Source organism: Chlorocebus sabaeus, chromosome 23 (assembly GCF_047675955.1).
Source record: "Chlorocebus sabaeus isolate Y175 chromosome 23, mChlSab1.0.hap1, whole genome shotgun sequence".
Taxonomy (NCBI): domain Eukaryota; kingdom Metazoa; phylum Chordata; class Mammalia; order Primates; family Cercopithecidae; genus Chlorocebus; species Chlorocebus sabaeus.
Window position 1 is genome coordinate 69057132 of NC_132926.1, and position 18099 is coordinate 69075230.

At 43.8% G+C, this 18099-nt stretch overlaps 1 protein-coding gene across 1 annotated transcript in view; it reads left to right on the forward strand.

Annotated features, from left to right (window-relative positions):
* The first annotated feature begins 15876 nt into the window (after window positions 1–15876).
* The window catches only part of REEP5 (receptor accessory protein 5), a 44929-nt gene continuing 42706 nt past the window's right edge, over window positions 15877–18099 (forward strand). Inside the window, exons 1-2 of the mRNA XM_008014150.3 lie at window positions 15877–16127; window positions 16907–17000. Of these exons, the coding sequence (XP_008012341.1) occupies window positions 16010–16127; window positions 16907–17000 (212 nt within the window). The 5' untranslated portion in view covers window positions 15877–16009. The remainder of the gene's footprint in view (window positions 16128–16906; window positions 17001–18099) is intronic.

Below are 18099 nucleotides of genomic sequence, written 5' to 3' on the forward strand. Positions count from 1 at the left end.
TATGACTCGTATTTAATTTAAAATTCCTGTATGTTGGCCAGGCGTAGTGGCTCATGCCTGTAATCCCAGCACTTTGGGAGGCTAACTAAAATTACAAAAATTAGCTGGGCATGGTTGTGGGTGTCTGTAATTCCAGCTACTTGGGAGGCTGAGGCAGAGAATTGCTTGAACCCAGAGGACAGAGGTTGCAGTGAGCCAAAATCACGCCACTGTACTCCAGCCTGGGCGACAGAGCAAGACTCTGTCTCAACAACACCAACAACAAAATCCTGTATGTTGATATGTAGATACAAATATAAATCCCTATGTAGACACATGGATATATGATTTTATTTGTACAGAAAAGTATCTAACAGGGGCCGGGCACAGTGGCTCACACCTGTAATCCTGGCACTTTGGGAGGCTGAGGTGGGTGGATCCCCTGAGGTCAGGAGTTCAAGACCAGCCTGACCCACATGGAGAAACCATACTAAAAATACAAAACTAGCCAGGTGTGGTGGAACATGCCTGGGAGGCAGAGGTTGTGGTAATCCGAGATTGTGCCATTGCACTCCAGTCTGGGCAACGAGTGAAACTCCATCTAAAAAAAAAAAAATTATCTGACAGAATACAAACCGGTTTTTTTTGTTTTTGTTTTTGTTTTTTTGAGACAGGGTCTCGGTCTGCCTTCCAGGCTGGAGTGCAGTGGTGCAAACACCACTCACTGCAGCCTAGACCTCCCAGGCTTAAGTGACGTGGCCACCTCAGCCTCCTGAGTAGGTGGGACTACAGGTGCATGCTACCATGCCTGGGTAATGTTTGTATTTTTTTGTAGAGACAGGGTTTTGCCATGTTGCCCAGGCTCAGATTTTTAACAACAGGGAATGAGATGGAAGGGAAGGGCAGGTAAGTAGAGGACACTTCAAATTTTTACTTTATATATATCTGTGTTATCTATTCTAAAAAACTACACATACTATTTCAGAAAGTAATCATAGTACACATAAAAAACAGCTCTTTATATCAACATTATTTGTTATCATTTTTAATGGTTCTCTACTATCTTGTTTGGCTATAGTATAGTGTTTAATGAATTGTCTACTTAATGGCTTTTAGGATGTTTCCAATCTTTTGGTATTATAAACAATGTTGATAGGATAGCTTTGCATATATTTTCTGTACTCCCTCATCAGCCCTGAGTATTACCTATTTTACTATGTTTTCACCCATCAGCCAAAAATAAGTTCTTATTTTAGTCCAGTTTTTGATGACAAGTGAGATTGAACATATTTCCCATGCATGTTATCTATTTATTTTTTCTTATTTTTGCTTATTTTGTGGATTTTCCTATTCATATATTTTGTCCACTGTTCTTGGAATTTTTATGTTTTTCTTAGATAACTGCTTATATACAAAGTTATTAATCCCATCTGCAGTACACATATATAAAGTGTGTTTTCAGGTTTGCTTTTCGATTTTTAGATTCATGTTTCTTTTGCTTTTTTTTTTTTTTTTGCCATTCTCCTCCACTTTTTTCACATGCTGTCCTAGTCTATTTGTGCTGCTATAACAAAATACTGGATACTGGGTAATTTATAAAACACAGAAATTTATTTTCTCACAGTCCTGATGGCTGGGAAGTTCAAGATCAATGTGCTGGCAGGTTTGTTGTCTCCTGAGGGTCTAGTCTCTGTTTCCAAGATGATTCCTTGAAAACTGCATGCTCCAGAGGGGAGGAATGCTGTGTCCCCACATGGCAGAAGGTGGGAGGGCAAAAAACAGGTCTGACTCCCTCATCAAGCCGCTTTATAAGGGTACTTAATCCTATTCACGAGGGAAGAGCCCTCATCATGGCCTAATCACCTCTTAAAGGCCTCACTTTTTTTTGGAGATGGAGTTTCGCTCTTGTTGCCCAGGCTAGAGTGCAGTGGTATGATCTTGGTTCACCACAACCTCCGCCCCCCGGGTTCAAGCAATTCTCCTGCCTCAGCCTCCTGAGCAGCTGGAATTACAGGCATGTGCCACCACGCCCGGCTAATTTTGTATTTTTAGTACAGACGGGGTTTCTCCATGTTGGTCAGGCTGGTCTCAAACTCGCGACCTCAGGTGATTTGCCTGCCTCAGCCTTCCAAAAGTGCTGGGATTACAGGCGTCAGCCACCATGCCTGGCCGACCCCACCTTTTAATACTGTCACATTGGCAACACCTGAATTGTGGAGGGGAAAATTCAAACCACATCACATGCTAATTTCATGTATATATTGGACTGTCCATATGATATTTCTGTGGTTTGTCCATCCCTGCACCAGGACCCATAGTTTTAATTACTGTAGCTATATATGTGGTAAGGCAGCCTTTGCTCAAACTTTTCTATTTTGAAATGTTACTAGTTCCTTTCACATGTTTGTTTATTCTTACTGGTAATTAGAATCATTCTGTCAAATCCCAAACGCTGAGATTATGTTAAACTTACATATACATTTGAGGAAAATTACTTATAATATGAATATGTCCTTAGACTATTATGTTCCCCAGTTAGGTTATATAGTTTTCTTTAAATATGTACATCACAGGCCAGGTGTGGTGGCTGATGCCTGCAATCCCAGCACTTTGGGAGGCTGAGACGGGAGGATCACTTGAGGCCAGGAGTTTAAGACCAGCCTGGCTAACATAGTGAAACCCCATCTCTACTAAAAATACAAAAAATTAGCCCAGTGTGGTGGCACGTGCCTATAATCCCAGCTACTTGGGAGGCTGAGGCAGGAGAATAACTTGAACCCAGGAGGCAGAGGTTGCAGTGAGCCAAGATCATGCCACTGCACTGCAGCCTAGGTGACAGAGAGAGTAATGCTCTGTCTCAAAATAAATAAATAAGTATATCACATATTCATGTCAAATTTATACTTATCCATTTTATGTTTTGTGTTACTAATGCCAACTAGAAATGTTTAGATTTTTGGCTGGGTGTGGTGACTCATGTCTGCAATCCCAGCACTTCGGAAGGCCAAGGCAGGCAGATCACTTGAGGTCAAGACCAGCCTGGCCAATATGGTGAAAATCAGACTCTACTAAAAGCGCAAAAATTAGCCAGGCAGGGTGGCTCACACCTGTATTCCCAGCTATTCAGGAGGCTGAGACACGAGAATCGCATGAACCCAGGAGGCAGAAGTTGTAGTGAGCTAAGATTGAGCCACTGTACTCCAGCCTAGGCAACAGAGTGAATGGGAAAAAAAAAAAAAAAGTTTATTTTTGCTTAACAGTGTGACTGGCATTTTATAGGCACTCAACAAGCATTTGTTGGACAAATACGTGGATAATAAAATTTAAAAAGCCATGAAAACTTTTCTTTAGTTGGAGACTAAAAAGGAAATGTGCCCTTATGCCTAAAAGATTTTGGTCTAATTATGCTAAGACCAAAAAAAAAAAAAGGTAGTCAGCTTGGTTTCCTATCTAGGGTTCATATCTAAAAGTCAACTGAGCATTCGAGACTCAAAATCAAGCCTGGCCTTATCCATGAATGGTGGATCTTGGGAAATTATATACACTCAGGGGGAAAAAGTCTCTGCTATTGGCCGGGCGCAGTGGCTCACACCTGTAATACCAGAACTTTGGGAGGCCAAGATGGGCAGACCACGAGGTCAGGAGTTCGAAACCAGCCTGACCAACATGGTGAAACCCCACCTCTACTAAAAATACAAAAATTAGCCAGGTGTGGTGGCATGCACCTGTAATCCTAGCTACTTGGGAGGCTGAGGCAGGAGAATCACCTGAACCCAGGAGGTGGAGGTTGCAGTGAGCCAAGATCACACCACTGCACTCCAACCTGGATGACAGAGTGAGACTGTGTCTCAAAAAAAAAAAAAAAAAAGGCCTCTGTTTTTGATAACAGGAGGAAATTAAGAGGCCAAAGAACAGTAGGATACTGGCCTTATGGGTATGTAACTGTAGAAAATTCAGGAAGCTGACTTTAGGAAGGAAGCTAAAATGTGTAAATGTTTTTGGGCAGGAAGTAAATCTTGTTCATCCTTGTGCATAATGTTGGAACATCATAGTCAGTATAGATGGGTATAGAACAGATGAGTTAATGGATAAACAGCTCTGTTCACTTCATAGCTTTCGCCTAGGGGTTGCTCTGCCCAAAGCTGTAGTCCCAGGGTTATTTTGGGGTGACTGCTACCCTGCTACTCTGGCTTCCTTTTCTTCAGAATTACTCATATGGGATGGTGATATGGTTTGGCTGTGTCCCCACCCAAATCTCATCTTGAATTGTAGTTTCCATAATCCCCACGTGTCATGGGTGGGACCCAGTGGGAGATAATTGAATCATGGGGGTGGTTACCCTCATGCTATTCTCATGATAATGAGTAAGTTTTCACAAGATCTGATGGTTTCATAAGGGGCTCCCCACTTCACCTGGTTCTCATTCTCTCTCCTGCCACCATGTGAAGAAGGATGTGTTTGCTTCCCCTTCCGCCATACTTGTAAGTTTTCTGAGGTGTCCCCAGCCCCAAAGAACCGTGAGTCAATTAAACCTCCTTTCTTTATAAATTACCCAGTCTTGGGCAGTTCTTTATAGCAGCATAAGAATGGACTAATACAGATGGTATGCCAGAACCTTATTGTTAACAGATGTTGGATCACTAGTATAACAAACAATTGCTAACTGCTAACACATTTTGCACTAAAACATTTTTAGAGTTAAACACATTTAGAGGAAAACAATAAAATATCTATTTATACAGTTTTAAGTGTCTCCTTATAGAATAAAAACATTATTATCATCAGATGCTTGGTCAGGTCATTGACTAGCTCTGTCTCCCATTTCCTAAGAGTCCAACATTTCACAATCGACACCACTGGGAAAATACTGGGAGAATGGGAGATGAAGATAAACAGTGGATTTTTCCTCTACTGCTTAGTTTTTCCACTGTTAGTATTTATGAATTTATTATATAATTTAGCAAAATGATGACTCAACCATGAAGCCAGTGCTCCCTCAACTACTGGATCTATGGGAAAGGGAAAAGAAAGCCTAATGAAGTTAAAAAGAATTTACTGCTAGCAAAGTCACTGGTAAAGAGAGAACAAAGGATATATGATAAAACATAGTCACACTGAGTTTATCAGTTGTCAAATATATTGATAATAGTTTTTTCTTTAGTGATAAGAAAAATATAAACATTAGGTTAAGATATTAAAATTTCAAACTCTTAATGACAGACAGCAAATGTTGCTGTGGTTATGATCTGTGAGATCCATAAAACTTGGACCTAATCTACATTGGTTCCTGGTGTATCTTCAGCGCCTAGCAGAGAGTAGGTGCTCAGTGAATAGTTGTTAAGTGAATGAATGAATGCATATTAAATGCTGGTGACTCATTAGCCTTCTTTAAATAAGTGTAAAACCTTTAACAAATTATATCTAAATAATTAGGTCCAATACTAAGAGAAGGGCCTTCAAGGACAAAGGAATGCATTCTGGAATCTATTTTATACTTGACAAAAACAGTAACGACTATTTCTTGGTCTCAAACTAAGTCACCCTGAAAAATCTACCCACGACCAATTTTCCTATGCTGAAAGACAGCCTGGGCTGTCTATACCAAGTAGATATAATTGATGTAATTTTTACTAGTACAATCCTAAGATAATTGCTTACCTTTCTACTTTCTTCTGTCAGTGTAGATGCAATCTAAGACAAATGAAAAGAACTCACACCATATAAACTGATGCTGGTCTTCATGACGAGGTTACTTTTAAAAATTTTTCCTCTGAATAAATACAAATTGGAAAAGTGGTTTCAGTTAACAACAAAAATAATTTATTTAAAAAGATTACTCTGAAATTAAGCCAATGTTGTTTTCTGTATTAGTTTATTAAGATAACTGCCTATCCTCCACTTAATTTTGCAAGTTGTGAACGTGATATGAAATAATCGAAGTAAAATGGTTTTCCTGCATGTTAAAGACAGGTTGTAAGTAATCACATTTCCAAAGAATCCAGAAATGGAAACTTTTCCTTTAAACCATTTCATATGCCAGTGTGTTGGGTTATAAACATAGCAAATACGTATGTGATATAGACTGGGTATACTGCATTAAATACTAACTCAGTTACTATTGTACAAAATTAGAAGTTATAGTTATCACTATTGATGTCTCCAATTCCAAACTATTTGCATAAGAATGACTATCAGGCCAGGTGCAGTGGCTCACGTCTGTAATCCCAGCACTTTGGGAGGCCGAGGCAAGTGGATCACATGAGGTCAGGAGTTCGAGACCAGTCTAGCTAACAAGGTGAAACTCCATCTCTACTAAAATCACAAAATTTAGCTGGGCGTGGTGGCATGTGCCTGTAATCCCAGCTACTCAGGAGGCTGAGGTAGAAGAACTGCTTGAACCCGGGAGATTGGAGGTTGCAGTGAACTGCGATTGTACCATTGCACTCCAGCCTGGGCAACAGAGTGAGACTCTATGTAAAAAAAAAAAAAAAAAGTATAAAATTAGAGCTTACTTGTGACTTTCAGTAAATTCTAACCTTGATCTTAGCCAAAAGGTGGAGAAGCAATGACTTTCAGTAAATTCTATAAAGGTGGTTAAGATGATACATATAATAGTTGGTGCTGTTTGGAGACAGTATACATTGTAATTTTTTTAGACTAATGAATTCTCACTTTTAGTAGGGTATTTTTGTTATGGCTGTGAACAGATAAAGATGTGTTAGGAACAATGGTGTGAAAAAAACAAAAACAAAACAAGCTTGTCCTCCCAAAACCTTATTCCAAATCCCCCAACACTAACTAGTTGTAAATCTCCCTCAGCATGGACTTTAGGGAGACTATCCTGGGTAAAATGCAAAAGGCTCTGTGGTCAAGTAATTCTCTCCTAACTGCATGGCAGAACTCATCATAAAGCAAAAGTTATTTATGTCGTGAAAGGAAGACACATGTCCTTGAGTCAACCAGTGTGGTCACAGCATGATTGATGTCCAAGAGCTAGAGGAACGTGAGCCAAAACTCATCCGAAAAAGGCTGCAAGTCAGAGACTGAGGCGAGACAGGAAGCATGAAGAGACTGCGAAGTGATAAAGAGCTGCATAAATCAGCTTGCCGCCTGTCAGAGAACAGCTTGACTTTGACCTGACGTGTGTTTGTAGGTCAATTCCTTGCCCACATCTGTGTAGGCCTGGAGGGTCCCTTTCACTTGGCCAAGGGTTAGTCCAAGGATCCTAGACAAAACTGAAAAATAAGCAATTTTGTTTCACTACTTCGTACCTTGGAAAAGACTACTCCTTTAATCCTCAGGTACTTAGTGAACCCTGACTCCATCAAAATATGCTGTCAGCATCTTCATACACACAAATCGTCTAACACAAAATAGGTGCTCAGTATATATTTTCTTTTCCTCCTTCTTTCCCATAGTCAAATTATTGATGAAAATGTGCTCTTATTTTTGCCAGAGTATTTTGATTTTCACAGATACCAAATCCTTGAATCAAAGGAACAAGATAAGATAGTATAATGTTGGGTATAAACTCTTGTTAGTGTCTACTTCATTGATGTATGTGTCCTTCAAATAGGCACTCTGTGAAGTGTTTTACGTGGAGTATCTCATTTATTCCAATAATCATATGAGGTAGATACTGGCATTATCTTTGTTTTATAGGCTGAGAACAGTGGGGCTTTTGGAGGTTGAGAACTTTCCCAAGAGTGCACAGCTAGTAAGTAATGGAGCCGAGGTATCTGCTCCAGGGCCTGTGCTTTGACCCTGTGCCATGTCCTGGGATAGTGCTTGGTGTGAGCGAAAGGACTTACACCAGCTGTCTGATCTCAACATGTTCCTTCTTTCCGGGGAACTTGATGCTGGTTATGTGTCCCCCATGTAAGGCTAGTGTAGTAGGCAGAATAATGACTTCTATCCCTACCCGAAGATGTCCATGCCCTGATATCCACGCCTGAAAAGATGTTACTTTGCATGGCAAAAGGGACTTTGCAGATGGGATTAAGGTTATGTAGACTTTAAGATCAGGGAGATTGGCCGGGTACGGTGACTTACACCTGAAATCCCAGCACTTTGGGAGGCTGAGGTGGGCAGATCACGAGGTCGGGAGTTCGAGACCAGCCTGACCAACATGGTGAAACCCTGTCTCTACTAAAAATACAAAAAAAAAAAAAAAAATGTAGCAGGGCGGGGTGGCGCACGCCTGTAATGCCAGCTACTCAGGAGGCTGAGGCAGGAGAATCTCTTGAACCCGAGAGGTGGAGGTTGCAGTAAGCCGAGATTGCGCCACTCCACTCCAGCCTGGGCAACAGAGTGAGACTCTATCTCAAAAAAAAAAAAAAAAAGATCTGGGAGATTATCCTGGATTACCTGGGTGGGCCCAATCTAATCACACGAGTCCTTTTTTTTTTTTATTTTTTTGAGACGGAGTCTTGCTCTGTCACCCAGGATGGAGTGTAGTGGCGCGATCTCTGCTCACTGCAAGCTCCACTTCCTGTATTCACGCCATTCTCCTACCTCAGCCTCCCGAGTAGCTGGGACTACAGAGCCCGCCACCACACCCAGCTAATTTTTTGTATTTTAAGGAGAGACGGGGTTTCACCGTGTGAGCCAGGATGGTCTCGATCTCCTGACCTCATGATCCACCCGCCTCGGCCTCCCAAAGTGCTGGGATTACAGATCACATGAGTTCTTAAAAGTGGAAGTAGAAGGCAGATGGGTGAGAGAGATGAGATGAAAGAAAAGGAAGAGAGATTTGAAGTATGAGAGGGATTTGACTGCTGCTGGCAGTGGCTTTGAAGATGAGGAAGGAAATGGGGACTTGAGTCCTACAACCACGAACTGAATTCTGCAACAACCCAATGAGCAAAAAAACATGAATCTTTCTATAAGCCTCCAAAAAGGAACAAAGCGCTGCTGACAGTACCTTGATTTTAACCCAGTAAGATTGACACAGAGCACTGTAACATAAAAAATTTATGTTGTTTTAAGCCATCAAGTTTGGGATAATTTGTTACAGTAGCAATGTAAACTTAATACAACTGCTTAGTTTCTTTTTCTTTTCTTATTTTTATTTATTTATTTTTGAAACAGGGTTTCACTCTGGTGTGATCATAGCTCACTGCACTCTGGACCTCGCTGGCTCAAGCCATTCTCTTGCCTTAGTCTCCTCAGTAGCTGAAACTACAGGAGCATGCCATCATGCCTGGCTAATGTTTAAAATTTTTCTTATAGAGACGAGATCACAAACTCCTGGGCTTAAGAGATCCTCCTGCCTTGGCTTCCCAAAGTACTGGGATTATAGGCATGAGCCACAGCACCTGGCCTGGTCAGTTTCTTTATTCGTGTTAATTATATTTACCTGCTGTTTCATCATGAAAGGAAGTGGGCAAAATTGTCTGACTCCTTCTGGTCTTTCTCTTACATGAAAAGAAAAGCAAAACTTCATGCCACCCTGTAGGCTATGAGGCAAATGTGGGTTGTTCTCTGTGGTTGGACACATACCCCAGGGTGAGTGAACACCGTACCATCCTGGTATGCAATCCAAACCCCAGGCTTTATCTGAAACTGGACTAACTGGTCTTGAACATAGAGAAACAACCTGTTAGTGACTTGTTTTCTCCTATTAGTCCACTGTGCAGGTACCATTAGAGAAACGTCAAGGGCAAATAAAGGACACTTTTAAACCTGATGAAAAATCTCTAGATTTGTGTGCAAGAGCAATGACATATTAGTAGTTAATTTCTCTATTAAAAATACTTTGCTAAACTAAAGGATATTTCCACATTGGTTTATTCTCAACTGTGAGCACTAATTTTCTAAAAATCAACTTCCTGTTTGATAAGGGGAGAAATAGAATAAAATGCTTTGTCCATATTTTCAGTAGAAAATGTTTAAGAATAGGACAAATGAGGTAAACAAAATGTAATTCAAATATATTCAATGAAACATGGTGATTTTCACATTTTATTTCCTTCAGTGCTCTTTCTTAAATTACATTCAGCCTCTACATTTTCCTCCCATCATCTGGCAAGTCCACGTCTCAGGTTTTGTTTACTCTGTGTTTTTCCCTTTTTATTCTGATGACATGTCATCATAAGCCTCCTACAGCAGAGGGAGGGAGTATGTGCCAACAGGGCTGTGTCTGCAGGGGCTGAGGGTCTCCTGCCTGTCTCATTGGTGCCATGCCAGGGTACCCTACAAATGCAGGGGTGGGGGAAAGGAAGGAAGAGATTACCTGGCAAATTATGCTGTACCTCTTCTTTCTAACATAAATGAGTGAGAATGAACGTGTTTGATGACGTCAACTTGTTTTCTTACCCTGAAGAAACAGTTTATGTAGAACAAAAGTGACCTGATCTGAGTTATCCAGCAGAATTTTCTTCTCTAGTTCACAGAGGGTATAACAATAGTATTTGCCTCATCCCAAGTCAGTTCAATTTCCTCCTTAGAAATTGCCAACGTTGGCTGGGCGCGGTGGCTCACGCCTGTAATCCCAGCACTTTGGGAGACTGAGGCGCGTGGGTCACGAGGTCAGGAGATAGAGACCATCCTGGCTAACACAGCCAAACCCCGTCTCTACTAAAAATACAAAAAAAAAAAAGAAAATTAGCCGGGCTGGTGGCAGATACCTGGAGGCTGAGGCAGGAGAATCGTGTGAACCTGGGAGGCGGAGCTTTCAGTGAGCCAAGATCGCACCACTGCACTCCAGCCTGGGGGATAAAAAAAAAAAAAAAAAAAAAGGGAAAAGAAATTGCCAAAGTCAACCAATTCCAGGCCAACCTTCTTCACAGCCTCCAAAACAGATCTCATCTATCTGGTTCCCAGATCTAACAGCATCTGGCACACAGGATATATTTAGTAAATATGAGTAAGTGAATCGTCTGAGACCTTAGGCAGGGTTCTGGGTTATTATCTTCTTCATCTCTTTCCTCTTCTATGAAAGAATCTAAGGTTTATAGTGTTGATGGGATAAATTAGGATCCCATACTCCCCGAATCTGATTGTAATTTACTAAAGGCAAGAATAATGTAATATTTCTCTATCTCGATTTTAGAGGCTGGGCATGGTGGCTCACGTCTGTAATCCCAGCACCTTGGGAGGCTGAGGGAAGAGGATTGCTTGAGCTCAGGAGTTCAAGATCAGCCTGGGCAACAAGGTGAAACGCCATCTCTACAAAAAATACAAAAATTAGCCAGGCTTGGAGGCATGTGTGTGTAGTCCCAGGTATGTGGGGGGCTGAGGTGAGAGGACAGCTTGAGCCTAGGAGGCAAAGGTACTTTTGCATCAAGTACTCTTCAAAAACATTACAAATAGTAACTCACCTAATCATGATGAGAACTCTGTGAAATAGGTACTATTTTTATCCCTGTTTTACAGATGAGAGATCAGAAGCACAGAGAGCTTATGTAACTTGCCCAAAGTCGCACAGCTAAATGGTGGAGCTGGGATTTAGCTCATACAGACTGAATCCAGAGATAGAACTCCACGCACTATGTCTTACTATACTGCTTTGCCTCACCATTGGTTGAATGCTTGAGGAAAGAAGAAATGTGGAATCTATGTCAAGAGAAAACTGAAAAGAGAGCAATATTTACAGAAAGAAAGCCAAGGGCTGGGCACAGTGGCTCACATCTGTAATCCTAGCACTTGGCGGGGTCAAGGTGGGAGCACTGCTTGAGCCCAAAAGGTCAGGGCTCCAGTGAGCCATGATGGTGCCACCGCACTCCAGCTTGGACAACAGAATAAGACCTTGTCTCGAAAAACAAAAACAAAACAACAAAAATAAAGAAAGAAAGAAATCCAAATGAAGAGTATATTTCTAGATACTCCATGCATAGTTAATGTAGTACGAATGTTGCCACTGCATGAAATGTAGTGACAAAAACCTAGGTTGATTTGGATACCTAATTTAAAAGGATTTTGCTCCTTTGCTAAAATAAATAAATAATAAATAAATAAAACAATCAAATTGTGAGGCTGGGCACAGTGGCTCCTGCCTGTAATCCTAGCACTTTGGGAGGCTGAGGCAGACAGATCACTTGAGGTCAGGAGTTCAAGACCAGCCTGGCCAACATGGTGAAACCCCATCTCTACAAAAAACACAAAAACTAGCCACGTGTGGTGGTGTACACCTGTAGTTCCAGGTACTCCGGAGGCTGATGCACGAGAATTATTTGAACCTGGGAGACTCAGGTCGCAGTGAGCCAAGATCATGTCACTGGACTCCAGTCTGGGTGACAGAGGCAGACTCCATCTCAATAAAAAAAAAAAAAAAAATCGAATTGTGAATCACTTTAAGCAATCAAAAACAACCCCAACTTAATATACATACTGTACTCAGTAGGAAATTATACAAACTTACAACTGGTTTGAAGTTTACAGTTCAGTTATTCTGCTAAGCAGTTGTACTAGTTTCCTAGGGCTACTGTAACAGTCTCACAAGCTGGGTGGCTTAAATAACAGAAATTGAGGCCGGTCGTGGTGGCTCATGCCTGTAATCCCAGCACTTGGGAAGGCCAAGGTAGGGGATCACTTGAGGTCAGGAGTTTGAGACCAGCCTGGCCAATGTGGTGAAACCCTATCTCTACAAAGAAAAAAAAAGAAAAAAAAAATTAGCTGGGCGTGGTGGCACACACCTGTAGTCCCAGTTACTTGGGAGGCTGAGGTGGGAGAATCACCTGAACCTGGGAGGTGGAGGTTGCAGTGAGTGGAGATTGTACCACTGCAATCCAGCCTGGGTGACCCAGTGAGACCCTGTCTCTAAATAAACAAACAAAACAGAAATATATTATCTCACAGCTTTGGAGGCTGGAAGTCCAAGATCAAGGTCTCAGCAGGATTGGTTCCTTGTGAGGGCTGCGAGGGAAGGATCTGTTCCAGGACTTTCTTCTTGGCTTGTAGATGGTCATCTTCTCCTTATGTCTCTTCATAGTCTTCCCTTTATATGTATCTGTCTCTGTCCAAATTTCCCTTTTTTTTTCTTTTTTTTAATTTGAGATGGAGTCTCGCTCTGTCACCCAGGCCGGAGTACATTGGCGCGATCTTGGCTAACTGCAAGCTCTGCGTCCCGGGTTCACACCATTCTCCTGTCTCAGCCTCCTGAGTAGCTGGGACTACAGGTGCCCGCCACCACACCCAGCTAAATTTTCATATTTTTAGTAGGGACAGGGTTTCACTGTGTTAGCAAGGATGGTCTCCATCTCCTGACCTCGTAATCCACCCACCTTGGCCTCTCAAAGTGCTGGGATTACAGGTGTGAGCCACCACGCTGGGCCAAATTTCCTGTTTTAAAAGGACAACAGTCACACTGGATTGAGGTCCACCCTAATGAGTTCATTTGAATTTGACTACCTCTTTGAAGACCCTATCTTCAAATAAGATCACACTCTGAGGTACTGTAGGTTAGGATTCCAACATGTCTTCTTTAGGGAGGTGGAATACAATTCAACCCATAATAGCAATATAATATAGGGGTAAGAGCCTGATTCTGAATCCTAGCTCTGCCACTTATTGTGATATGAGACCTCACTAGATCTCTTTTTTTTTTTTCCTTAAATGAGGATGAAACAGGTAGCATCTTCCTCATGCAGTTGTGAGGATTAAATGAACTAGTCCACGTAACGCTTGGAATACCAGGTGGTACAACACACGTTAGGTTCATTGATTCATTCATTAATTCAACAAATAGTTATTGAACACCTACTAAGTGCCAGGCACTGTTCAATGTGCTTGAAATATTGAAGCAAATAAAATAAGCAAAAATGTCTACCCTCATGAAGCTCATAATCTAGTGAGGAAAGAAAGATAATTTAAAAATTAGAACATGGCCTGGCATGGTGGTGGCTCATGCCTGTAATCCCAGAACTTTGGGAGGCTAAGGTGGGCAGATCACTTGAGGTCAGAAGTTCAAGACTGGCCTGGGTAACATGGTGAAACCCAATCTATACTAAAAGTACAAAAAATTAGCCGGACATGGTGGCACATGGCTATGGTCCCAGCTACTTGGGAGGCTGAGGTGGGAGGATGGCTTGAGCACAGCAGGAGGTCGAGGCTGTGGTGAGCTGTGACCACGCCTCTGCACTCCAGCCTGGGTGACAGAGTGAGACAGTCTCAAAAAAATGTAGAACATAATGTCAGACAGTAATAAATTCTACGGAGAAAAATCAAGCAAGACAGGGGCTAGAGACCACTGGGGGTTGCAATTTGAGATTAGGGGTACCATTTGAGCAAATACCTGAATAATGGAAGGGGACAGTCAAATGGCTAACTGGGGAAAGATACTTTCAGATAGAGGAGGGTTTCTGGACTGTCACATTATTGACATTTGGGGCTGGATAATTCTTTGTTATGGGGGCTGTCCTGTGCGTTGCAGTATGTTTAGCAGCACCCCTAGTCTCTACCCACTAGATGCTAGTTGCACTTGCCACCTCCTGGCCTCCTTGTGTGACAATCAGTTTCACAACCAAAGTATCTCTAGACATTGCTATTCCTTCTCCCAGGAGGAGGAAGGGGAGAGGAAGTGCTCCTGCTTGAGAACCACTGAAACAGAAGAAAAGTGAACTAACGCCCAGAGGCAGGAATGGGCTTACCTTGTCTGAGGCACAGCAAGGAGGCAATCAGTAAGGGAAGACATCAGAAAGGGGAGGGATGAACCATGTCACCTGTGACCTTGATGCCATTCTTCAGGCAGATAGGAAGCTGCTGGAGGGTTGAGAACAAAAAAGCACAACTTGACACACATTTTAAAACAGATTCTACTGGCTGCCACATTGAGAATTAACTGTAGGTGAAAAGACAGAAATAGACAGCCAGGTTGTTTCATTTGTTCACTGATTTGGCTGGGTGGTGGTAGGAGCAGCTAAGAAAGCTGAGCCAAGAAGCGCTGAGGAAGAAAAGAGGAAGCAGAATTAGCATTAAAGGAAAAAGCTAGGAGTGGGCAAGGTAACTTTTTGCAGAAGTGGAAGGCAGTAGGGTAATTAAGTAGATTTGAAAGCACAGAGGGGTTGTGTAGGACCAAGACAGAATGTTGGGGGCCAGTTGTGGGCAGGGCATTGAATGCTATGCTAAGGAATGGGAGCTCTAGTCTGTTAGTATAATAATACGGAGCTTCTGACAAAAATTTTGCAGCAGTGTGCAGAATAGGAGTAAGCAAGAGTAATTTTAGGAGTATCTGGAAGTCATATGGGTGAGATAACAGGAGCTTAGGTTTAGGTGGAGGAAGAGCATGGGCAACTCATTCTGAAGGAAGCAAAAATGAGGCCCTGCCCTAAGACTTGGACCTTAGAATCTCCGTCTTCTTCAGAGTATTTTGAGTGTAGGAAGTGCAGAGACTATATTGGCTCCACAGAGAGAATCTGGACACTTGCCACGGTAACAGACAACAAGCCAACGCGAGCCCACCATGAAGAGATTTAGTGCAGTGCTTTCTTGGAAAAGGTGTACCCCAGGGACGATGTGTTGGATTTCTTCAAGGGTCTTTACAAGGCAACGATTGTCTGTAGGTGAGAAAAACTGACAAGCTAAGGCAAAGAGGGTGAAAGCAGGCCTGCATCCAAAGAGTTCTTTCAGGATGCTCAAACATTTCAATTTTTTAGGTCAAAAATGCCTTAGCAGGTTTAGCACAGCAATGTAGGTGCCAAACTCGTCTCACTAAATCGCAGGCGGGAGCAACAAGGACGCCTGCCTCCTTTCCGCCTGCATTTCGCAGCAGTCCGATTTGAGAAGGGGACCCACAAGAGACACAAAATGCACGCCCCCACGCCACATCCTTTTTACCCCGCAATGGGTTGTCAACAGCCAGGCCACCTCGCGGCGCCCGCGGAGGTGCACGCTCACCCCCGCCAGGGTGTGGCGCTGTTCCCCGGGAGCGGGGCAGGGGAGGAGGGGCGCGCGGCGGCCGGGCGGGGCGAGCGGAGGCGAGTGGAGGACGCGTAGACGCGCCGCGGTCCCCGCCTGCCACTGCCCCGCCGCAGTCCCCGCTCCAGTCTACCCGGCACTAGGAACAGCCCCGGGCAGCGCGACGGTCCCCGCCATGTCTGCGGCCATGAGGGAGAGGTTCGACCGGTTCCTGCACGAGAAGAACTGCATGACTGACCTTCTGGCCAAGCTCGAGGCCAAGACCGGCGTGAACCGGAGCTTCATTGCGCTTGGTGGGTGGCCGGGGGTCGCCGTTGCCCCTGCTGCTGGGGAAGGAAGCGGGGAGAGGACTCGGGAAAGGTGGAGTTGGAGACAGACGGGACAAGCAGCATCCTCGGGAATCAGGCTGGCCTCCCGGGAAGCGCGGACATCGGAGGACCCCGCTGGGGCTGCCCGGGCTGAGGGTCGCGGGGCTGGAGGGCAGCGGCGGCGTCGGGCGCTGGCAGCTGGAAGGGCCAGCGCTGACGTGTCCGCCCCGCGGCCCGGCGCCCTATTCTTGCGGTCCTACGCGGTGGGCGCGGACCGCGGGGTCCCTGCGGGCAGGCGCGGTGACGGAGGTACCCGGTCCTACCCGACCCTCCGTGGAGCTCCGCCCGGGAAGGGGCGCCCCCTCGGGTGGGCGGGGGCTGCTGCTGCAGCGGTTGCGGGAGTCCGGGCCTCTCGGGACGCTCCCCGCGGAGCGCAGCTTCCCTGGCTAGAGCCCTGCCCGGCGGGCCCTGCAAGAGAGCGGACTTGGGTGCTCCGGACCGTCCCGGCCGCCGGGGTTGCTTTGGGGCCCCCTGCGAGAGGTAGGAGAGGCACAACGGTGGGGGCTGCCTGGTATCCCCAGACTTCAAGGCAGGGCCCCGCGGACGCGTAGGCCCAGCTTTCGTGTGGTTTGTTTTTCTCTCTCCTTTAATCGAGTCGGGAGGAAAACGCCTAGAACAGGCCCAGCCTCGCGGTGTGGGCGGCGGCTGTCCAGCGTGAACGCTTCTCATGCTGCCCGACTCACTTCTCTCCTTGTGGTCCCCAGGTGTCATCGGACTGGTGGCCTTGTACCTGGTGTTCGGTTATGGAGCCTCTCTCCTCTGCAACCTGATAGGATTTGGCTACCCAGCTTACATCTCGTAAGTGACACACCCTGCAGCCGTCCCCTTCCCTTCCTCCCTTTCCCCCCCCAGGGCTGCTGCAGTGGACTGCACATCCGCATTTCCCCGGAGAAAAGTGAAAGCTCGGCGGGGAGGGATGGGGTTGGACATAAGGTTGGGGATAGTATTCACCATTTTGGAAACTTAACTTAATCCCTATCTCTTGACGATTAGCATAAAGGTATTTTCATTACATTAACCTGGTGACCAGTGTCTCCTCTCTTTGGCACACTAACAGGAAAGCGCTACCACTATGTCGTTCTGCTTTTACTTTGGGAGGGTCTCAGAAAGTACAGGGCTTTCTGTCTAGTAATTATTTTAATGGGTATTTCACCATATGTTTATGCACCTAGAGAGTAAAACCCCAACAATTAGGTCTTCCTTAAATTCATAATTATGTTAATTCAGACAGTGGGGAGAATTTTGTCTTTTTTTTTTTATTTTGAAAAAGCCACATATTACAGGCAAACGGGAAATACCCTCGTATAAAAACAAAAACCTTTAAAAATGCTCCATAATATATCTCCTTGGTTATATAAATGATTCATTTATATAATTGAGCTAATTAAAAATGAATTTTTATGATTAGGATCTGAATTTATTACCAAAGTTGTTTTTATTCTATAGTGTGTTTTTTTCCTACAGTGTGTGTGTGTTTTTTTTTAAATTCTACAATTTTATTTTTTCCATTTGTTCAGGTAGGAATTATTCCTCTCCAGAAATGAATTTTGTTTTGCTCTACAGTTCTTCCCAAGAAAGCCAGTGGTTTTTACCTTCATTAAATTGGTCTCTACTTTCTTCAACCCAGGGATAAAAATAAAGGAAGAAAAAATTTTCAACTAGGAGGCTAAGACACAGATAACACATTATTACAGCTTGTGTCTGTCACTAGTTATGCTAGAATTTAGTCTATGACTATAAGGGAAGAAACATGTTTTAGAAGTTAGTTCTAATTTGAACAATTAAATTGCAGTTACTTAGTAGTTGTTACTGTGTTAGTCTGATTCAGACACTTAGTCATACTCCAGAAAGTCTAGCTACATATAGCCCTAAGGCCTACCCCAGGCTCTGCTTTATG